General features: G+C 47.8%; 1 protein-coding gene across 7 annotated transcripts in view; it reads right to left on the bottom strand.

Moving 5' to 3' along the window:
* LOC138165431 (CMP-N-acetylneuraminate-beta-1,4-galactoside alpha-2,3-sialyltransferase) overlaps positions 1–19,922 on the bottom strand; it is a 144,535-nt gene that overhangs the window by 89,051 nt on the left and 35,562 nt on the right. For 2 of the 7 annotated variants that reach the window (XM_069093775.1, XM_069093777.1), the window contains exons 3-4: positions 5,164–5,211; positions 2,802–2,936 (exon numbers count right to left, since the gene is read on the bottom strand). The exons of 2 other annotated variants lie outside the window; for them this stretch is intronic. In XM_069093775.1, the coding sequence (XP_068949876.1) occupies positions 2,802–2,936; positions 5,164–5,211 (183 nt within the window). The remainder of the gene's footprint in view (positions 1–2,801; positions 2,937–5,163; positions 5,212–19,922) is intronic. 3 more of the 7 variants (XM_069093778.1, XM_069093780.1, XM_069093776.1) reach the window with 2 other exon arrangements.

The raw sequence follows: 19,922 nt of genomic DNA on the forward strand, positions 1-19,922 counted from the left end.
AACTAAGGAACCAGAAGAAATAATCAAGGCTCTCCTAGGGCTGAGGTTTCTTTTCTTTTTCTTTTTGAGGCAGTCAAGGTGAAGTGACTTGCCCAGGGTCACACAGCTAGTAAGTGTCTGAGGCCACATTTGAACTCAGGTCCTCCTAACTCTGGGATATGCTCCATCCACCTCGCTCCCTAGCTGCCCTTGGGCTGTGGTTTCCAAAGCTGATGAAGGCCCAAAGGTAAGTGTGTGCCCCAAAGAGCCCTAGGAGTCTGAGCTTGGGGAAGGGGCCCCTACTCCCCAATGCTGTCCTTCCTGCTCACTTCAGCATCAGTGCAGTATGAGGGCAGGGTGCCCCTGCACAGAGCAGGGTCAATGTTTTGTAGTAATGAGGACAATGAAGTAGGTAGGGTTCTCTACAGCAATACCTTGTTGGGAGCCCAAGTCAGGCCAAGGTGCACTGCAATGGCACTAGGCCTATGGCGGTCAGGCCCCTGCGGGAGGAAAAAGGACAAGGCTGCTGAGACGGGATGTGCAGAGATGGCCGTGTAGCACCCTCCTCCATGCCTCAGCTAAACCCACCTTCTCTCCAAGACCCCCTTCCATACGTGCCCTCCGGGGATGAGGCTCCCTGCGCCCCCCAGCCAAGCTTGTCTGTGCACAGCTGCTGGATGTGAAGCCTCCTCCATTAGACTGGGCGCCCCCTGAGGGCAGGGCCAGCTCCTTATTTTTCTCTGGTATCTCCAGCACTCAGCACAGTGCCAGGAACAGAGCAGCCTTGTAGTAAATGTCTACTGGCTCCCTGCCCAGTCTGGGAAAGTGTAACTGAGGGGCTGGCAGATTTGTTACTGCATAGTTAAAAGGCTTTAAAAAAATCTCTCTGCAGCTCTCCTTCCTTTGTGGTGGAGGGACTAAGGCCCTGCTGGCTCTCTTCCCTAGGTCAACTTTGCACCTTCAGCATCCATTCTAGAAGGGACCCTGTTAAGGCCTTTGAGGGCGTTGCGTTTGTCCTTTGTTCTCCAAGAAGACTGTAACATCAGGGAGGTGATGCCATGACTGGAGGTTGACTCTGATTTCAGTGAGGGAGGGCTGGGCAAGGTCACCAGCCTCACTTTCTCCTCCAGAGCCAGCTGGATCCAGTGACCAGATATTCATCAGGATGACTGGAGATGGCCCAGAACGTGATGGAAGACCCTGGTACTTCTAGGCTAAGGCCTTTACATGTACTCAGAGAGAGGTAACACTCATTCAGTGAATAGACCTCTTTAATTAGTGAGTCTAGGAATGGCCCCTTTAATTAGAAAAAGAAAAAAAGGGGAAAAATCAATCTGGGAGGGGAAGACCTTCAGGGTCGCTGTTCCAAAGAGAAACAGTTACCACTGACTTTCATTCTAAGCCAGGAGGGCCCAAAATATAGTCATCTAGTGGAGCTTGGGCAGGGACCTATGGTGGTGAGGCTGGTGACCTTGCACAGCCCTCCGTCTCTCAAACCAAAGTCAACTGCTAGTCATGTCATCGTGTCCCCGATGCCATGGTCCTCTTCGAGAATGAAGGAAAACACAAACTGTGAGTAGACTGAGCTGCCTGGATGGGGACCCAGCTAGTTGGGTAACTCAGCTCGTCCTCTCCCCCTCCCCCTCCCTCTCCTCTTCCTTTTCCTCTCCAAAGGAAGGTAAATTTTGTTGGTCAGAAGGTGCCCACTTAAATTGGGGTTTACTGGTTAGATTCCTTCCTTTCCAAAACCTTAAACCCAGTTCACTCTGAATGCTTTTGAGGATACCCTCAACAGGAACTTTGCTTTAAAGAGCTCTCCCTAGACCTACTCTAGGTTGGGACTGGGGCGAGGACAGGGGGGGGGGGGGGGGGGAAGAGATGAGACAGAGAATATGAGAAAAAGCTGGACTTTGATATTTGGGCTCGGGCCCCCCCCCCCAGGATCACTTGGGCTTCAGGCAAGTTCAGAGTTAGCCTCCTTCCTGGAAAGTAAGGAGCTTAGAGATACCTAGCCCCCAAGGCCACCCTGCCCTCCTTTAGTTTGGGGGCCCAGAGTGGGGAATGGTGGTGTGGTGGATGGCCTGGCAGGAGGAGTCCAGAATAAACACAATGGAACACAAAGCCATGTTGGAAATGGGAGACCCCGGAAGGAGAGAGTGTTTTTGATTAGAGCAACAGGGTGCCAAGGAACACAAGGGAAAAGTGCGCCCTCCACATCAGCTGCCAGCTCAGCCACAGGTTGGGGCAGGGGGCAGGGAAAGCCCACAGGGAGGCTGGCAAAGCAGCAAGCCTCTCCCACTTGGTTTCCAGGCTTGGAGACAGATGACAAAGTTGGACCAATTAATCACAGGGAAACTTATCACAGGAGGGGGGCAACAATTTGACAAACTACATGTGAAAATTCCCTAACCTCGACAAATAAGTGGACCCAGCCATTGAAGCTGGACAGTCCCAGAGTAACGAGCAATTGTGCCAGAGAGGCCTGAAGGCCTAGTACACTCATGCTGGCCCAGCCCCACTCAGCAAGCTTAATGCCAGGGAGCCCTCTGGGCCACTCTCTGGAGGCATCATGACATCCTCTGTCTCAATGCCATGCCTCACACCTTCCCTGAACACCTGCCATGTGTCTGGCCACACCACGGGGAGGGGGACTGGGCCTTCAGAGAGCAGCACTTACCAGTCCTGCACAAGCAGGGATGGGGCTTACAAGTGACCCCCCCCCCCAGGCATTGTGAACCAGAGCTGGAAGAGCAAGGGAGGGAGGGGAGCAGCACAGTCAGAGCTTAAAGAAACCAAAAGGTCCCCTTAGGGGCCACACCTACTGGGCTGTGCTGGGCCCTGGGCAGCCCGGGCATCGATCATCTCTTTCTGGGTTCTGGATTGTCCTGAGTCCACAGCAAGGCCTGAGGGCAGCGGAGACAGAAAGTCAAGGGCCACATTGTTCCTCTCTCTCCTTCCTGTTTGACAATGAAAGCTTTCCCTCAGTGGGGAAGGTCCAGCATCTTGTTCCATGCTGGGAGGCCCAAACAAAATGGGCCTTTTAACATCCTCCTGGGACCTGTGAAGGCGACTCCAAGAACCACAGGAAGGATGAATAGGTGATCTCTTCCCCCAATACCACTGGCAGCAGCCTCTCATGTGGAGGAGGGCAGTTGAGTCGGGCACCGTGTGGGGCCCCCAAAGAGCTCCCCAGGGCAGCCCCCAGCCCCTCCCACTGCAGCAGAGTTCTGGGCACCCAGAAACGGCAGCAGACCCTGTTCATTTGCACCCAGAGGTGGGCTCAGTATGATGTTCCTAGATGTCACAAAAGGCTTCCAGGGGCCAGGTCATCTCCAACCCTGCCCAAAGGAAACTGCAAGATATGAAGACAACACTAAGGTGTACAGGCTCTGCAGAAAATGCATCTGGCCCCACCATCAACAGACCCCAGAACCAACTCCTTCCAAGTTTCTCCCTCTGATTGAGACCTCTGGGAAGCAGCCCAGAGCCAAGAAGGGTCTCAGTTCCATCCTAAGTGAGGGTCCATTCCCACCTCCCCTCCCACCCTGTCTCTGCCCAAGACTGCTGAGGCATTAGTACTGGCTGCGGCGGTGGTAGCAGCGGCAGTTTAGGCAGCAAGCAGAAGGCAGCATGGGGAGCAAGGCACAGTTAGGAAGCTAGAGGCCTAAGGAGATAAGCATGGCGGTTAGACAGGGCCTTTGGCCCAACAAAGGCACCATGTTGGAAGGCAGCAAACTCACTATCAACTCTGGGGTAGGGGAGCCATAACACCTAACCTTCAGGTCAACAAGGGACTACCTTTCATTTCTGAGAGGAGGGTAAGTGAGCCATATTCCCCTCGATGAAGGCTTAAAGGACTAGGCCAGGGCCAGGAAATTCCATTAACAGCTCAGGTGTCTTTGGAAACTGATGTCTGTCAGGAGAAAACCAGCTGAAACCACCAGGAAACATTTCTGTGGGCCCAGCCCCCTTTGGTGTTCTGGGAAGGAAGTCTAGGCCTAGAAGCAATAGGGCCCCTAGGAACCAAGGAGGCCCAAGAATCTCCCCCCACCCACTCCTGGGGCAAACGCTGTTGCCCTAACAAGGGATACTGGACCAGCAACGAGTGATCCTAAAAGGGGCAGAGGCTGAGCCAACCAGAAAGGGCTCACTCTCTGCCCTGACACTGCCTTCTCTGGCCTATGTCCTTCCTCAACCTAAGGAAGGGGGCTCAGTGACATATTCAGTTATGACTAGAGGGGAAATTCTGGTAAGCCACTACACCAAAACCGTCAGGACTATTGGCCTCTCCAGAGAGCCCTCCACTACCCTCTGGCCTTATTTCACTGGTCTGCAGGGCACAGTCTGGGCACATGCCCTTCTGACAAGCCAAAGATGAGATCTGAGGCACAGAAATTCAAGCTTTGGCCTCCCTTCCCAGAAAGGAACAGCTCAAACTAGGCCCACTCCTGGAGACTAACCACTAAGCAAGTGTCCAAATATACAAGGTGCAATGCCAGCCCTCTGAAGCCTAAAGGAAAGACCACCTTCTCCTCCCTGCCTCTCCCTCCTCAATCCCTGACTTGGCTAGGAGAGACTGGCTAGCCCAGGCCAGAGAGAAAAAACACCTGCTGAGCCCTGGCTGGGGAGGAGGAAGAGGATACCCAGGGACATGTGGGTATCCACACTGGACATTAGAGGATCCCTTGGGTTGTCTGCTCCTTTGCTAGACCAACACTGGCCCAGATGACCTCTGAGAGCACATGGCTGCCAGCTCTGACCATGGGGGAAGCTGAGGTCACTTTGGCCTAAACCTGCTCACCATCTCCTTCCTACCTAAGGTGGTCAGGCCCCCAGGAATGAATGCAGTTTCTCATGAACCATCTGCCTAAGTCCTGCTAAAAATCCAGAAGGCCCTGTGGGACCCCACATGAACACATACACACAAGCACATGAGCCACTGTCCACACCAAGCCCTAAGGATGGCAAGCTGCTCTCTGCCCTTCACTAACCTCCCTGGGGCCCTGAAGGCCAACCAGAGGGGTGCAGCAGTCCTGCCCAGCTCCAAGGCTCAGAAGTCCCTGGCCTGGCCTGGTGGCAACTCATCATCTGACCTGCCTGCCTCCCAACACGGCCATCAAGCCCCACCCTGGACAGAAACAAGCCTGGGGCCACAAAGGGAAGAAAAGGGGAAGGAGATTGTACCTGAGCCTAGTGTCCGTCCACCGGAGTCAAAGGTAAGAGCCCCTGAATCTGCAACACAAGAGGATAAGTTCATGGCTTTCACCTTTTTTGGTGGGCTTCTCAGTTCCCCGGCCATCCCCCAGCCCAGAGAGCACAAAGTGCTGCCTGGCACCAGCCTCAGAGCAGGTACCCAGCTCGAGTGTAACTCTCCCAGCTACAAACCCGTCTGGAGCCCAGGGCAGACTGCTAAGCTCCCTTGTAGTAGTCCAGCAGACGGGCTGACCATGACTGGGGACAAAGCTGCCAACACTCCCTGGAGGACAACCATGATGGCCCCAGGAGGGAGGCCCTCCATGCCCACCTGCACCCAGGCCCCTCTCCTCAGAGATGGACAGCAGCCAATCCTTTCTGCCCTATGGTTACATAGCTTTCATGGAGATCATGCACTTAGACTGCAAGATCCCCTGAGGACATGAACCATGGCTTCTCCCCAATGGTCTAGCTCAGCAACAGATGTGCACACAAGGGAAGGAGAAGGACACAAGTCATTAATGATGGTGATTCTAGAACCACAGAACTGTAGACCAACAAGGACATCGAGGCCTCCCCACTCCCACCCCAGGCAAGGAGCCCCTCTGCCACAACCCAGAGAAGTCAACTAGTCTCTGCTCAGATCCCTCAAGTGAAAGAGATCTACAAAGCAAGTTTCAACCAGAGAACCCCAGTCTGTCCAGACCAAATCTGATCCCTCCTCCACATGGCAAGGGAAGGGGGAAGCATCCACCAAGGGCCAGGGGTTGGGCTGGTACTAGTCAAGTCAACCAGAAAGGACGGAGATCAATGGGGGGAGAGGGGGAACAACATGCAAACCACTCTGCAAAACAAGCTGCAGACAAGATGAAATGGAGATAATCAACAGTTAGAAGACTGCAGCTTTAGGGAGGATGAGATGAGGCCTCTTGTAGGAGGGATTTCGCTGAGACATGAATAACTCCAGATAACCCAGGGACAGAGATGAGGCATAGGCGACAGCCAGTGAAAGTGCCCAGAGTTCAGAGATGAAGAATAGCCAGGAGGCCAACATCACTGGCAGATGGAGAAGAGGCAAGAAGACTGAAAAGATCAGGAAGGCAAGTGAGGAAGGACTTGGAGCATCCAACAGAGGATTTCAAATCTGATCCTGGAGTTTACTGAGGGGGGTGGAGATGGAAGACATAGCTGGAGCGATGGGTTAGAAAGATGACCATGACAGCCAAGTGCAGGATAGATGCACTGGGGAGAGACAGTGAAAAGAAGCCAATCAGCAGGCTCTGGCAATAGGCCAGGTGTGAACAGAGAAGGGCCCACACCAGAGGGTGGCAATGTTGAAGGAGAAAGGGCAGACACCACAAAGAGATGCTGAGAAGGTCTGAGTGACAGACCTTGGCAACAGATTGGATGTGAAGTGAAAAGTCAAGAATGACACCTAGGTTGTGGGCCTGAGAAACTGGGAGGATATGCCCTCCACAGTAATAAGGAAGCTAAGGAGAAGGAAGGGTTTGGAGGGGCGGGGGGGACAGTATATAATGAGTTCAGTTTTGGACACTGCTGAGTTTAAAATGTCTAAAGGACACTTGGCTTGAGATGTCTAGTAAACAGGTGGAGATGTGGGTCTGGATATCAGCAGAGAGGTTAGGGCTGGAGAAGCAGATTTGAGAATCATCAGCATAGAGATGGTTATTGAATCCACGAAATGATGAGATCACCCAGTGAAATAGTATAGAGGAAGAAGAGAAGACGGTCCAGCACAGGTCCTGGGGGACACCTACAGTTGGTGGTTAGGGCCAGATGAAGATCTAACAAAGGAGACAAGAGCAGGAGTACCAGGAGAGAGCAGGGCCACAAAAACCCCAAAAGAAGAGTGTGTCCAGAACAAGAGGCTGGTCAATAATGTCAAAGGTTGCAGAGGTCAAAAAGGATGAGGATAGAAAAAAGGCCATTAGAATTGGCAATGAAGAGCTAACTAGTAACTTGGGAGAGCGGGGATGGGGCTGAATGATGTCAGAGTGCCAGCCAGAAGCCAGAATGCAGAGAGTTAAGAAGAGGATGAGAGGAAAGGAAGTGGAGGAGGGCCTTCTTAAGGAGGTTATCTAATGTGGGAATACAGTCCTCATTATAAGCCCCTAGAGGGCAGGAACAGGTTTGGTTTGTTTTGTCTTGTTTTGTAATTTATCTCCAGCAATCAACACACAGGCACAAAGTACTTAACTAATACCAGCTACATGAATGAATAAATGAAGGAAGTAAAGAAGAGATAAGTATCTCTGTGTCTCTCCTTTGTCCTGCCCCATTGCTGGTCTCTAGGGGAGAAGTCTTTGTCTATTCACGCCACACCACCTTCCTTCCTTTTGGATTAGATTTGCAAGACTTCTGAGCTTTACATTTTTCCAGGCGCATTCCATCCCTGACCAGGAGTCTGTCACGTCTATATTTTAAGCTACAAGACGGTAACTATAGACTGTAGCTCTATGAATGTAGGGGTGGTTTTTGGTTTTGTTTTATATTCTCAGCATCTAGCGCAGGGTCTGGTGCTTGCATGCGAGCTTCATAAAGTATTATTGGATTGGACTGAAATAAACTGTACTGTCTTAACAAATTAGTGATGTCCCACAGCCCCTACCCTCCCCCTTCTCATTATAAAGCCAAAGATGATATTCTTTGGGGGGGGGGCAGGAGGGCGCGCAGGGTTGCTGCTATATCATGCTCTTTACTCCTACTGACCTTGTAGTTCACTGGGACAAAAATCAGGTCTTTTTCAGAAAATGTCTGCCTAGGAACATCAACCCATCATATCTCACTGAAGCTGTTTGAACCCAAGTATATGCCTTGACATTTATCCCCTTTAAATTTCATCTTATTCGGTCCAGCCCAATGTCAAGATCTTTTTGGATCATGACTCTGTCATCCTGTGGGTTAACATTCCATTCCAGCTTTTTGGATGCTTTTTATTTAATATGGAAAACTAACGAGGCTCCAGGATCATCATGTTCCAACAGTTCCAATGCAGTTCCTTTCTTTAAAGGGGAGATTATGTTTTAAATACACATACAATATAAAAGCAGGAAGCACTTGTTTAACAGTGTTTCTGGACCCACATAGCCAGAGCTGAGCAGGTGTTGGGTGCGCCCTCCTTCCAGTCCAGAGAGAACTGAGCATTCAGCTTACATTGCTAATAACTTACACAGCTTACAATGGCTAAAAGAATGGCTTGTTTCCAAAGTCACAGACCTGCTGCCCAAGCACAAGAGCTAAAAGGAGTCATTTTCCCCAGACATGGTGTGGAAGAGAACAAAGACAGGAGGAAGGACCAGTTGGCCTAGACCAGGTAGTCACAGAAGACAGCTGGTCTGAAAGAGAGGAAGATGCCCAAGTGAAGACTCTGGGATCTCATTGATTCAAGTGTGCCCTCCAGGATGTTCTCCCCAAAGTTCACCCCAGGGGTACAGGGCCACTCAACATTCTAGAGGCCTCAATTTCTCTTTACCCTGAGAAGGCACTAGGGGAACACTTGGTAGCTAGCATTTTACACAGTGTTTTAAGGTTTGTGTTGTCTCATTTCATCCTCATAACAATCCAGTTTACAGAGGAGGAAACTGCGCTTCAAAGAAGCAAAGTGACTTGCCCAGGGTCACTAGCATGGTGTGGGTCTGCATTTAAACACAGATTTTCCTGGCTCCAAGGACAGCCCTTTCTCCACTGTACCACCCAACTGCCTCCTTGGGTTGTCCTGTCAACCCTGACCCTTGCCACATGATCAGCCCATCACCCACTCTCAGCATTTATTCTCGTGATGACAACCTGGACTCCTTTACTTCTTTCAGGCTCCCCACTGGTCCTATGGCAGTGCCTACTGACACCCACAATGCACCTCTCCATGATTATTACAGTTATACATAGTTATGATCTCATGGAGCAGAGAGGCAGTATAGAATAAAACCAGTTTAAAGAAACCTTGATAAGAGACCCAAATAAGCAAAGTCACCTCAAGATCATTCGTGGTTGGAAACGGAAGGACTAATAACAGAAGAAAAATGGAAAAGATCCACAGAGGTTTTTATAACAAACTTTTCTCTAGCAAGGGCAGTAGAACCATTAGTTTGTCATCTCTTCCATAGATTGTGCACTCCTTGAGGGCAGAGACTGGTTTTTTGCCTCTTTTTGTATCCCCAGCACTTAGCACAGTGCCTAGCACAGAGTACTGATTGATTGGAACCACAGAAAAGGACATTTGGACCCTGATATCACAGGCCCCAGGGCATTTAGAAAGGAGAGTAGAAATGACACAAAGAAAAGTAGTTAAGCAGACCAAATACCCATAGAGGAGAGCCATGCTGGAGACAGTGCAATTGTGAGCATGCCAAGATGCTGATATACACTATATCTGAAGGAGAGGAAGATGCCAATGGCCCTTACTGATACAGAAAACACATCAACACCTACCCACATATATATATATATATATATATATATACATATATATCAACGCTCCCATTTTTTTTTCAAAATACAAAACACTTGGAAAAAATCATTTATATTATTACCCCAAAAAATGTACCTGTGAAAAAGCCAGTAACCACTGATCTTCTCTTTTTTTAAGTTTGGTTCAATCTAACAAACAATTGTTAAGCGCCTATAGGTGCTGGACATGAGAAATGAAGACAACAGCAAAATATGTCCTTCAGAGAGGATACAATAAGATCACAGAGAAGTTGGTACAAAAAAACACTCAGAGTAATAAAAGGGAAGCCTGCCAGGGAGAATCAGGGAAAGTCTCTCAGAGGAGGGCACCTCAGCTATGCTTTAAAGGAACTTAGGAATTCTAAGGGACAGGAGAGAGGAGGGAAGGTAGTTTGGAAGTGGTGGAACTTGGGCAAAGGTATGGGGGTGGGAGATATACTAAGTACAGAGAACAGCCAACAAGCCAGTTTGACTAGAAGGGAGATTTTGTGAAAGGGAGTCATTTAAAATAGGACTGGAAAAGTGGGTGAGAACCGCAATGTGGAAGACTTCAAAGCTTTATTCATGCCTTTGGTTTTTTAATCAATCACTTTGTCCCACCACCATCCCTTGTAACAAAGAATCATCAAGTGACACCAAGCCTGAGCCGCACTATACACTCATCCCAAACCCAGATGTCTCTGCCAAGGAGAGAAAAGTATGTCTCAACACCAGTCATAATCACACAAGGTGCTCCAGGAACTCTGAGGAGCTGTTTAAATGCCAATTATTACCATCATCAGACTAATGGATTCGTCCTGCTGAGCTGAGATCAATCACTAACATGCACACTTTTCCATCTTTTAAAAAATTTCTATGAGAATAACAGGCTCTGTGTTAAGAGGGACAAGGACAGCAACTTATGTTCCGTCCCATAACTGCCTTAAAGGGGCAGACAACTGAAGCCCATGCTGGGCTTGTTAATCGAGGGCTCTATTAAAACATAATGCCACCTTCCAGGCCCTCCTCTGGCTCCCAGACTCTGTTCCATCCCAGTGTCTCCCCAAAAAATACATCAAATCATCTGAAATTCCTCAAAAGGCTTCACAGCCTAGAAAACTCTTCTGGATGCCCCCTGCATCCAGATACCAAACGGGGCATAAATCAGAACATGTCCAGCAAGTTCTGTGCCAGGTCCCATGCCAGGCTCATGCCTGATGAAGGTGACTGACTGCCCTGGTCATGGTAAAGAGCTGGCCAGAGTCCAGGTGAAGGAAGGGAGACCCTGGCGAATGGGGAGGGCCTCCAAATGGCGTTATGCTGATTGCTTTGAGACCTGGGACTCACCAGAGCCTCTGGGAAGAGATCTGGAATCAATCAAGAGTCTGGCCTCCATTATCTACAAGAAAAAAGCCAGGGCTCCTGCCTCTACACCCCAAGGCACACTGCTTCCTGCTGGCAAAGTATGTACCTTAGCAGGAAGGTGCTATGGGCCAGGCTGGGCACCTTCTCCCAGTGATCATACAGATCCATTGAACAAGGCCTCCATGGGCAGCACTGAAGGGTAGTTTATTACGCCTGAAAACTGAGACGATAGTGGAAATCATTTTTACAGTCAGATGTTTCCTGTTTCTGGTTTCTAAAATGGTTTGTTCCTTCCTTATAGGGTCTATGAATAAAACCAGGGCTGGGCCCTTTCAGCAGCTGGTCTGGGCTCGTTGCTGGCAGTCTGCCCAGGGCAGAACTCTTAGTGCCCTGGGCATGCCATGGACAGAGGGCTCTGTGGGCACAGGACAGAGTCTCCTCGTCCTTCGTGATGGCTAGTGGAAGCTTTGTGTTGACTCTCCAAACCCTGAAACCTGGAAGAAGCAAGCAATGTGAGAGAGGAAGGAGCTGCCAAGAAAATATTAGCCTCTCTAAGCAGAGAGGGTCATAGCTGGTCAGTGAGAGTAGGCACCTTGCTACCCTGCAGAGGATGAAGACTGACCCCAAACAGCTTGGCTCCCATCTCGAGCACTCACAGTTAAATCAAGTTAATTAAGCACCTACTATGTGCCAGACACTGTGTTAAGCACTGGGGATTTGAAGAAAAGCAGAGACAGCTCCTGCCCTCAAGGAGCTCCCAATCTAACAGGGGAGACAACATGTGAATACTTACGTACGAACAAGCTCTAGACAGGATAGATAGGGAATAAGTAAGAAAGGGAGAGCACTAGAATTAAGATGCATTGAAAAAGCTCTCGGTAAAAGGTGGAATTTTAACTGGGACTTGAAGGAAGTCGGGGAGCCCAGAAGGGGGAGATAAAGAGGGAGAGAATTCCAGATGTGAGACACAGCCAGAGAAAATGCCTGGAGGCAGGAGATAGAGGGTCTCATATGTACTGAGCACTGGATGGAGAGCTGGAAGAAACCTCTGAGGCCAGCAGCCTGGGCCACCCCGGACACTGCCAGCTGAACAAGTCTAAGTGCCTTGTTGTCATCCTTCTCCAACAGGTTTCTACAAAGGAGTCGCTATGCACCATACTGATTCCCACAGGGCTCAGGCTGCCTGGCATAGGAAGGACAATTAGAATTGAGGCCGGAACCTGAGAAAGGAGCCTAGAAGCATAGCCAGGAGAGCATAACTATGGAAAGGAAGCAGGAGAACTGGGCCCTCTGGTGCTTAGGATCTAGACTGACAGAGGGCAGCCCTAGAAAGCTCCAGACAAAAGCATTCGTACAGCTCAAGGAAGGCAAAGGGAGTGACCTTCAAAGAGGCAGCTGTCTCTCCACATCAGACCCATAGGTAGTAACACAAGGAAATGACTTCATTCACAGAAGGATTTGCTACTATACAGAGAGCCATCTTTTTTTTCTTTTGGGTACCTATATATGAGTGGATGAAGCTTAGGACCCCTTGTGGTTTATCTATCTCAGAAACAGGCAAGTCCCCTGGAGGCCCAGACAGGGAGGGATGAGGCTGGCTGGCCAAGAGGCTTCTCCCCACAGTCCAGGCCTCTTCAAAGAATGGAATGGGTGCATGGAGCTCCTCTTGGAACTCCAAAAAGGATTTTTTTTTTTAAATAGAGACATAGAGAAACACAGACAGAAGCAGAGATGAAAGAGAGAGACTAGAAGAGACAGAAGCAGGAAGGCAGGGAAAGAAAGACAGAGGGAAGAGAGAACAGAAGGAAAGAGCATTTAAGGGGGTGGGAGATTTCAGTATCAGAAAGTATGAGAAGACAGGTCCAGGGAGACATAGCCATGGAGCTGTGCGGTGGCCCAACTCCTCTGGATTTTTATTTCCCTGTGCTTGGCAGACCCCCAAAGGTCAAAGACAGCGGCAAAGGCCTAACAAGTACCAAAGAGATCAAGGAAGCGTGCTGCTTTAAAATCACATCACAGTTATGTGATAGCATTCTTACACCACAATGATGAATGGACAGATCATCTCCCGCCTCCTTCAACCCTTGGGTTGTTGTTAGGCAGTCATTTTAGCCATGTCCAACTCTCCCTGACCCCGTTTGGGGTTTTCTTGGAAGAGATATGGGAGGGGTTTGCCATTTCCTTCTCCAGCTCATTTTACAGGTGAGGAAATAGAGGCAAATACAGTCAGGTGACTTGCCCAGGGTCACCCAGCTAGTAAGCACCCAAGGCCAGATTTGAACTCAGGTCTTCCTGACTATCTACCGTACCACTTAGCTGCCCCTCTCCTCACTCCTCTTCTCTCCTCTCTCCCTGCCTCCATGGTTTCTCTCCCCACTCTCTGTCTTTCTGTTTTTTGGAGAGTCTTCCAACATGAGACTCTAACTTAAATAAACTATGATTTAAAAAGCTCAGAATACGTGTTAGCCAGCAGCCTAACTCAGCCCATGGGTGGGCAGTACCTGGCCCCAAGAGAAGGGAGAAGGGGCGGCCAGGTGGCTCATCGAGTAAGAGCACCGACTCCAGAGTCAGGATGACCTAGGATCGAATCTGGGCTCAGATACTTAGCACCACACCCAGAAATAACTGGCCGTGTAACCTTGAGCAAGTTACTTAATCCCAATTGCTTTAAAAAAAAAAAAAGAGAGAGAGAAGGGAGAGCAGAAGTATCTGAGCAGGCCTCCTGGCATGGGTCTCTTCTGAACTGAATGCATCGCACAGAGAGGAGGGGTCAGAGGGAGGGAGAAAGAAGTGGATTTACCCCTTTGTCCAGCTGCAGGAAATGAGGAGGGGGCTCCTGGCTGGGTTTGCCACATCCCTGGAAGGCTCTCTAGGGATCACAGGGAATAAAAGAGCTACCACAGAGTAAGAGAAGGTCATAGGCTGTTCCAGCTTTTAAAAAGGGAGAAAAGATGGTCTCAGTGAACTACAGACTGGAGAGACTCACTCTGATGCATGGCAAAATCGGCATGGGATATTTTCTGAATGTAGAAAAAGAAAAGCCACAAACCCTCAGGGCCTAGAGGGTTAATGAGAAACACATTAGGCCACACTGGGAGCAGTACCTAGCAAGGGGATGTTCTAGAAAAAAACAAGAACAAAATTCATTGGCAAGAACAAAAGGTCTGGAATCACAAGGGAAAGACTGAGGGGAAAGTGTGCTTGCAGGGAGTACAATTTTGCCAGATCTTAAGCTATATTATAAGGCAGTAGTCATTAAAACTATCTAGTACAGGGTTAAAAACAAAAACAGAAACTGAAAAGGAACTCCATCATGGAACAGACTATGAAAGCCAGAAAGAGAAGCAAGAAAACTGTGGCCTAATATTTGATAAATAGGAGGATTCCCTTCTTTGACAAAAACTGTTGGGAAAACTAGAAAGCAGTTTGGCAGAAATTAGGCTTAGACCAATATCTTACCAATATCCATCTTAAAATGGATAGAAAAGGCCACAGCACTTAAAAAAAAAACAGAGGAGACATTCTAGCACATTGTGGAGGGTGGGGAGTGGGATGGGAGGGGTTGTTTTGTTCTATTTTTTGGAGGCAATCAGGGTTAAGTGACTTGCCCAGGGTCACACAGCTAGTAAGGGTCTAAGGCCAAATTTGAACTCTGATTCCTGACTCCAGGGCTGGTGTTCTATCCACTGCGCACCCAGCTGCCCCCTAATAGACTGTTAAAGGAGCTGTGAAATGGTATAACCATTTTGAAAAGCAATTTGGAATCATGAAAATAAAGAGACTAAAATTCCATATCCTTTAAACCCGAGACTCCATCCATTACTAGACTTATACCCTAAGAAAGCCATCAATAGGAAACAAGTCCCCAAATAGTCAAAAATATTTATAGCAGCACTTTTTGTGACAGCTAAGAACCAGAAACAAAATAGATGTCCATCAATTAGAGAATGGCTACACAAACTGTGGTGCATGAATGTAATGGAATATCATTGCCCTGTAAGAAATAATAAGTATGATGAATACAGAGAAGCATGGAAAGAGCTATATGAACTGATGCGGAGTGTTGTAAGCAGAACCAAAAAAAATATACACAGTGACCACAACAATGTAAATGGAAAGAACAATGACACCACAAAAATCAAAATTGAATGTAACAAAATTATAACAATCAAGTGGGACTCGAATAAAGAGATATAAGAAGATACCCCTAACTCACCCCTTTGTGGAGGTGAAAGGATCCACGGGTGTTACACATGGCACAAGTTTTTGGACTTTTGTATTGACTTTTTCCCTCTTTTTCTTCTCCCAAAAATACTATTTGTCATATGGAATGGATGTCAGGGAAGATGAGGGTGAGGGATACATGGAAGCCGACAGCGATATAAGAAACAGAAAATAACTTTAAAAAAAAAAAGAAAGAGAGAATGAGATGAGACATCTTTTATAACTAAGAGAGAGAATTCTTTTTTCTTTTTTTTTTCTTTTTGGAAGGCAACTGGGGTTAAGTGACTTGCCCAAAGTCACACGGCTAGTAAGTGTGTCAAGTGTCTGAGGCCAGATTTGAACTCAGGTCCTCCTGACTCCAGGGCTGGTGCTCTATTCACTGTGCCACCTAGCCATCCCAAGAGAGAGAATTCTTAACTAAAAAGAGGAGGTAAAGGGGGCAGAGCCAAGATGGTAGAGTAAAAGCAGGAACTTGCTTGAGCCCCTGCTCCAACCATCTCCAACACCTGTAAAAATATGACTCTAAACAAATTTTAGAGCTACAGAACCCACCAAGTGAGAGAGACAAACAAATCTCCCGCTGCAGGTAGCCCCACGTGAGCCATACAGGCACAGACCCAGGGTGGCCCTGACCAGCAGCACAGACAGGCCAGAGCAGATTTCGGGAGAATGAATCACCAGCAGCTGTGGTGGTTTCTAGACTTGTCAACCCATAAATGCCAAAGAGAAAGTAAAAGGTCAGTAGGGAACTCTGTTGGAACTGGGTGACAGAAGAGCATGGTCTGGTCCCTGCCCCTGGGGCAAGAGGTGGCAGCGGCTGCAGCTGCCTGCTTGGATCTGGGTCATAGTCTTGGGTGGTAGTCCTGGGGTGAGGAACGCCAGTGTGCCAGAGCTTGTGGTGGCTGTAGAGAGGACGCCCTCCTCATAGCTCTGACAACAGCTCTGGCATCAGCTGCACAAATCCCAGCAATTTGGGACACAGCTCTCTCTACTCTGGAAGCAGAGTTCTACTGTGGCAAAGAGCTCAAAAGTCAAGTAATAGGCTGGCAAGATGAGCAAACAGAGGAAGCACAATCAGACTATAGAATCCTTTTTTGGGGACAAAGTGGATCAAAACATGGAACTAGAATACAACAAAGTTAAAACTCCTGCATCAAAAGCTTCTAAAAATATATATATGAACTGACTGCAGGCCATGAAGGAGCTCAAGAAGGAGTTTGAAAATCAAATAAGAGAAGTGGAAGAAAAAGTGGGAAGAGAAATGAGAATGATGCAAGAAAATCATGCGAGTCAACAGCCTGACTGAAAAAAATAACACCTTAAAAAAAGACTAACTCAAATGGCAAAAGAGGCCTAAAAAGCCAATGAGGAGAAGAATGCCTTAAAAAGCTGAATTTGCCAGATGGAAAAGGAATTTCAAAAACTCACTGAAGAAAATAATTCCATCAAAATTAGAATGGAGCAAATGGAAGCTAATGACTTTATGAGAAATCAAGAAATGAAGATACTATAAAACAGATCCAAACAAATGAAAAAATAGAAGGCAATGTGAACTATCTCATTGGAAAAACCACTGACATGGAAAAGAGATCTAGGAGAAAAAATTTAAAAATTATTGGACTACCTGAAAGCCATGATAAAAAAAAAAGAGCCTAGAAAAAAGAGGAGGTAATTATAAAACACAAAAGAGGCAAATTCCATTGCATAAAGTTAAAAAGTTTTTGCATTAATAAAATCAGTGAAGACACATGAGAAGAGAAACTGGAAAGTGAGAAAATATTAGAATTAAAATTTATTGATAAAAGTCTGATATTCAAGATATATAGCAAAATGACACACATAACTATGTATATAGGAACATACACATACGTGTTAAAAATAAGACCCTAGGGTCATTCTTCAAAGAAGTTATGAACAGATAATTTTCAAAAAAGAACTGCAACCCACAAACGACCATTTAAACCAACTCTGAGGTTTCACCTCAAATCCTGCAAATTGGCCAGAATGACAAAAATCAGAACTGTCAGGGTTGGAAGGAAAGAAAGGAACACTGAGGCATGCACAGTTGATGGATCTGTATAGTGATCCAATCATTTTTGACATCAACTTGGAACTCTGCAAGAAAAGTGACTCTACCATCCAAATCCATTGGTCCAGAGATTACATTATTGGACACATACCCCCAAGGAAGTCAAACAAAAACAAAGATCAGATAGATATACCAAAATATTTGGAACAGTGCTCCATGGTATTAAAGAATTGGAAAGAGGGGCAGCTAGGTGAAGCAGTGAATAGAGCACCAGCCCTGGAGTTAGGAGGACCTGAGTTCAAATCCAGCCTCAGACACTTAACACTTACTAGCCATGTGACCTTGGACAAGTCACTTAACCCCAACTGCTCTGCCTTCCCCTCTGCAAAAAGGAAGAAAAAAAGAATTGGAAAGAAAAGTGGTGTTTATTGAACTGAGAAGTGGCTAACCAAGTTGAATATTATTAGATGTTACTGTGGAGCATGAAAAAAATTAACATGAGGAATTCAGAGAAACATGAGAATATTTATACAAGCTGATGCAGAATGCAATTAGCAGACCCAGAAGAAGATTAATAATAACTACCACAACGTAAAAGAAAAGATCCCTAATAGGAAACCAAACTCTGAGTATCTGAAAAAACACTGATGGGCCACAAGAACAAAAAATAAAACATATCTCTCTCCTCATTGCAAAAAGTTAGCCAAAGAAATGATGGGAACAAGGGCAGCAGGGCTCCCAGTGAGGAACTTCCAGGGCCTCCAAAGGACAGCTCCTCTGCAGCTCCTCCCCTCAGGCAACAAACAGGAACATGGGCCTGAGGCAGGAAATGACAGGCCTAGGAGACCCTTCCCTCTGCACATGGAACATGTTGCTCATTTCTGGACCCCAGTCCTGGGAGGGCACCATCGGGTCAACCACATTGTAGAATGGCTGGCAGACCAAGGAAGGCCCAGGATGGAGCTTTCTCCAAGTAGGGAAGGGGCTGCCCTGTGCAGGAGGATGCAACCTAATTCTACTTGGCCCCAAAGGGGCAGAACCAGGAACAGCGGAAAGAAGGCTTAAGGTCACTGCAAGGAAAATCCCTACCAATGTCTTCAGGCACAGGAAAGGTGTAAAGGAAGGAAGGCATGACAGCTTCAGGCCAAGGGTGAGATTTCCAACCCTGCACCTAGGGGTCTAATGAATCAAGGTGGGAAAACACTTGCTCCCCAAACTCTACCAGCCTAGAACTAAGGGCCCCAAGCTCCAGGTCTGGAAGAGGTTGAGTTTAAGCAGTGATCTTCCTCCAGTGCCCCCTTCTCAGTGAAGTCAAGGGGCTACCTAACACCTCTGGGAGCAAAACCCATAAAGACTCTTCCCAAGCCAGCCTGCTCCTACCTTTCTAGCCTTCTCACACTCTACCCCCTCACCACCCCCACACACTCCAAAATCTAGTAGCGCTGGTCTCCTGGCTGTTCCTGGAAATCTCCTGACTCTGGCCATTCTCCCTGGCTGTGCCCTCTGCTTGGAATCCTTTCCCTCCTCATGTCCACCTCCTGGTTTCCATCCCAGCTCAAAGCTCACCTTCTACAGGAAGCCTGCCCCGCTTAATGCTAATGCCTTCTCTCTACGATTATCTCCAATTTGCCCTGTATATATCCTATTTGTCCAGAGTTATTTGCCTCCCCCTCTCCCCCATTATACGATGAGCTTCTTGGGAACAGGGCCTGTCTTTTTGTCTTTCTTTGTGTTCAGCACAGGGCCTCACACACAGTAGGCACTTAATAAATGCTGGTTGTTTTTTAAACAAATGAAAGAAAATGAGAATTTCTAGTTTATATCAGCAAGAGAATTCTCTGTTAGGTCTACCACAGAGAACTCTACTTTCCTCAAACTGAACCACACTAAAATATACTTCAAAGGCCCCAGGGTCCAGGTCAGATGAGCTTTGAAGCACCTGTCAATTTAGACGGTTTTTCCATTGGGCTACCAAAGGCAGGAAGAGAAATCTGTTCTTCAAGAAGCTGAGGGGAAGGCATCTTGGGAACCCAAGGGGGCTGCTGGGCCAAGGTGATAAGTTCAGCCCCTCAGACCATTCTGAGATGCAAAGGAGGAGACTCTACAAGGCTCCACAATACTGCCCCTCCTCTTTCTCCATCAGCTACAGTCTCCTTCCAGAGGGATTCTGTGGCAGAGGGGAGGCCCCTGGGTAAGAATCTTAAAGTTATGCTGCCATTACCTGGATGGGTGAGCCTAGGCAGATCACTTTCCCTCCTCAGCTGTAAATGGAGGCCAGCCATAGCTCACAAGGCTACTGGGAAGGATCAGACTTGAGCAGAAACAGGTGAAATCACCCTGAATTAGGAACGGACAAATGAGCATCAATTATGCTCAATATCAGGCCGTGGGTAAGGAGCCAGTGGAAAACGAGAGATTGACAAGAGGGATGGAGGAACCCTAAACCAGTAGGGGAAGGGAATAAGCATGGATAAAGTGTCTCCTGTGTGCCAGGAACTATGCTTAGAGCTTTTCACAGTTAGTACCGTGTTTCCCCGATAATAAGACCTATCCCGAAAATAAACTCTCCCCTTACTGTGTAAGATTCCTCTAAAATAAGCCCTCCCCCGAAAATAAGCCCTATTGAGATTGCTACTGTAGTGAAGGTGATCCCCCACACTACACGCTACATTACGGTACCCTCTGT

This window comes from Petaurus breviceps, unplaced genomic scaffold, assembly GCF_028583685.1.
Source record: "Petaurus breviceps papuanus isolate PSGF00001 unplaced genomic scaffold, PetGlider_PUasm1.0 208, whole genome shotgun sequence".
NCBI lineage: Eukaryota > Metazoa > Chordata > Mammalia > Diprotodontia > Petauridae > Petaurus > Petaurus breviceps.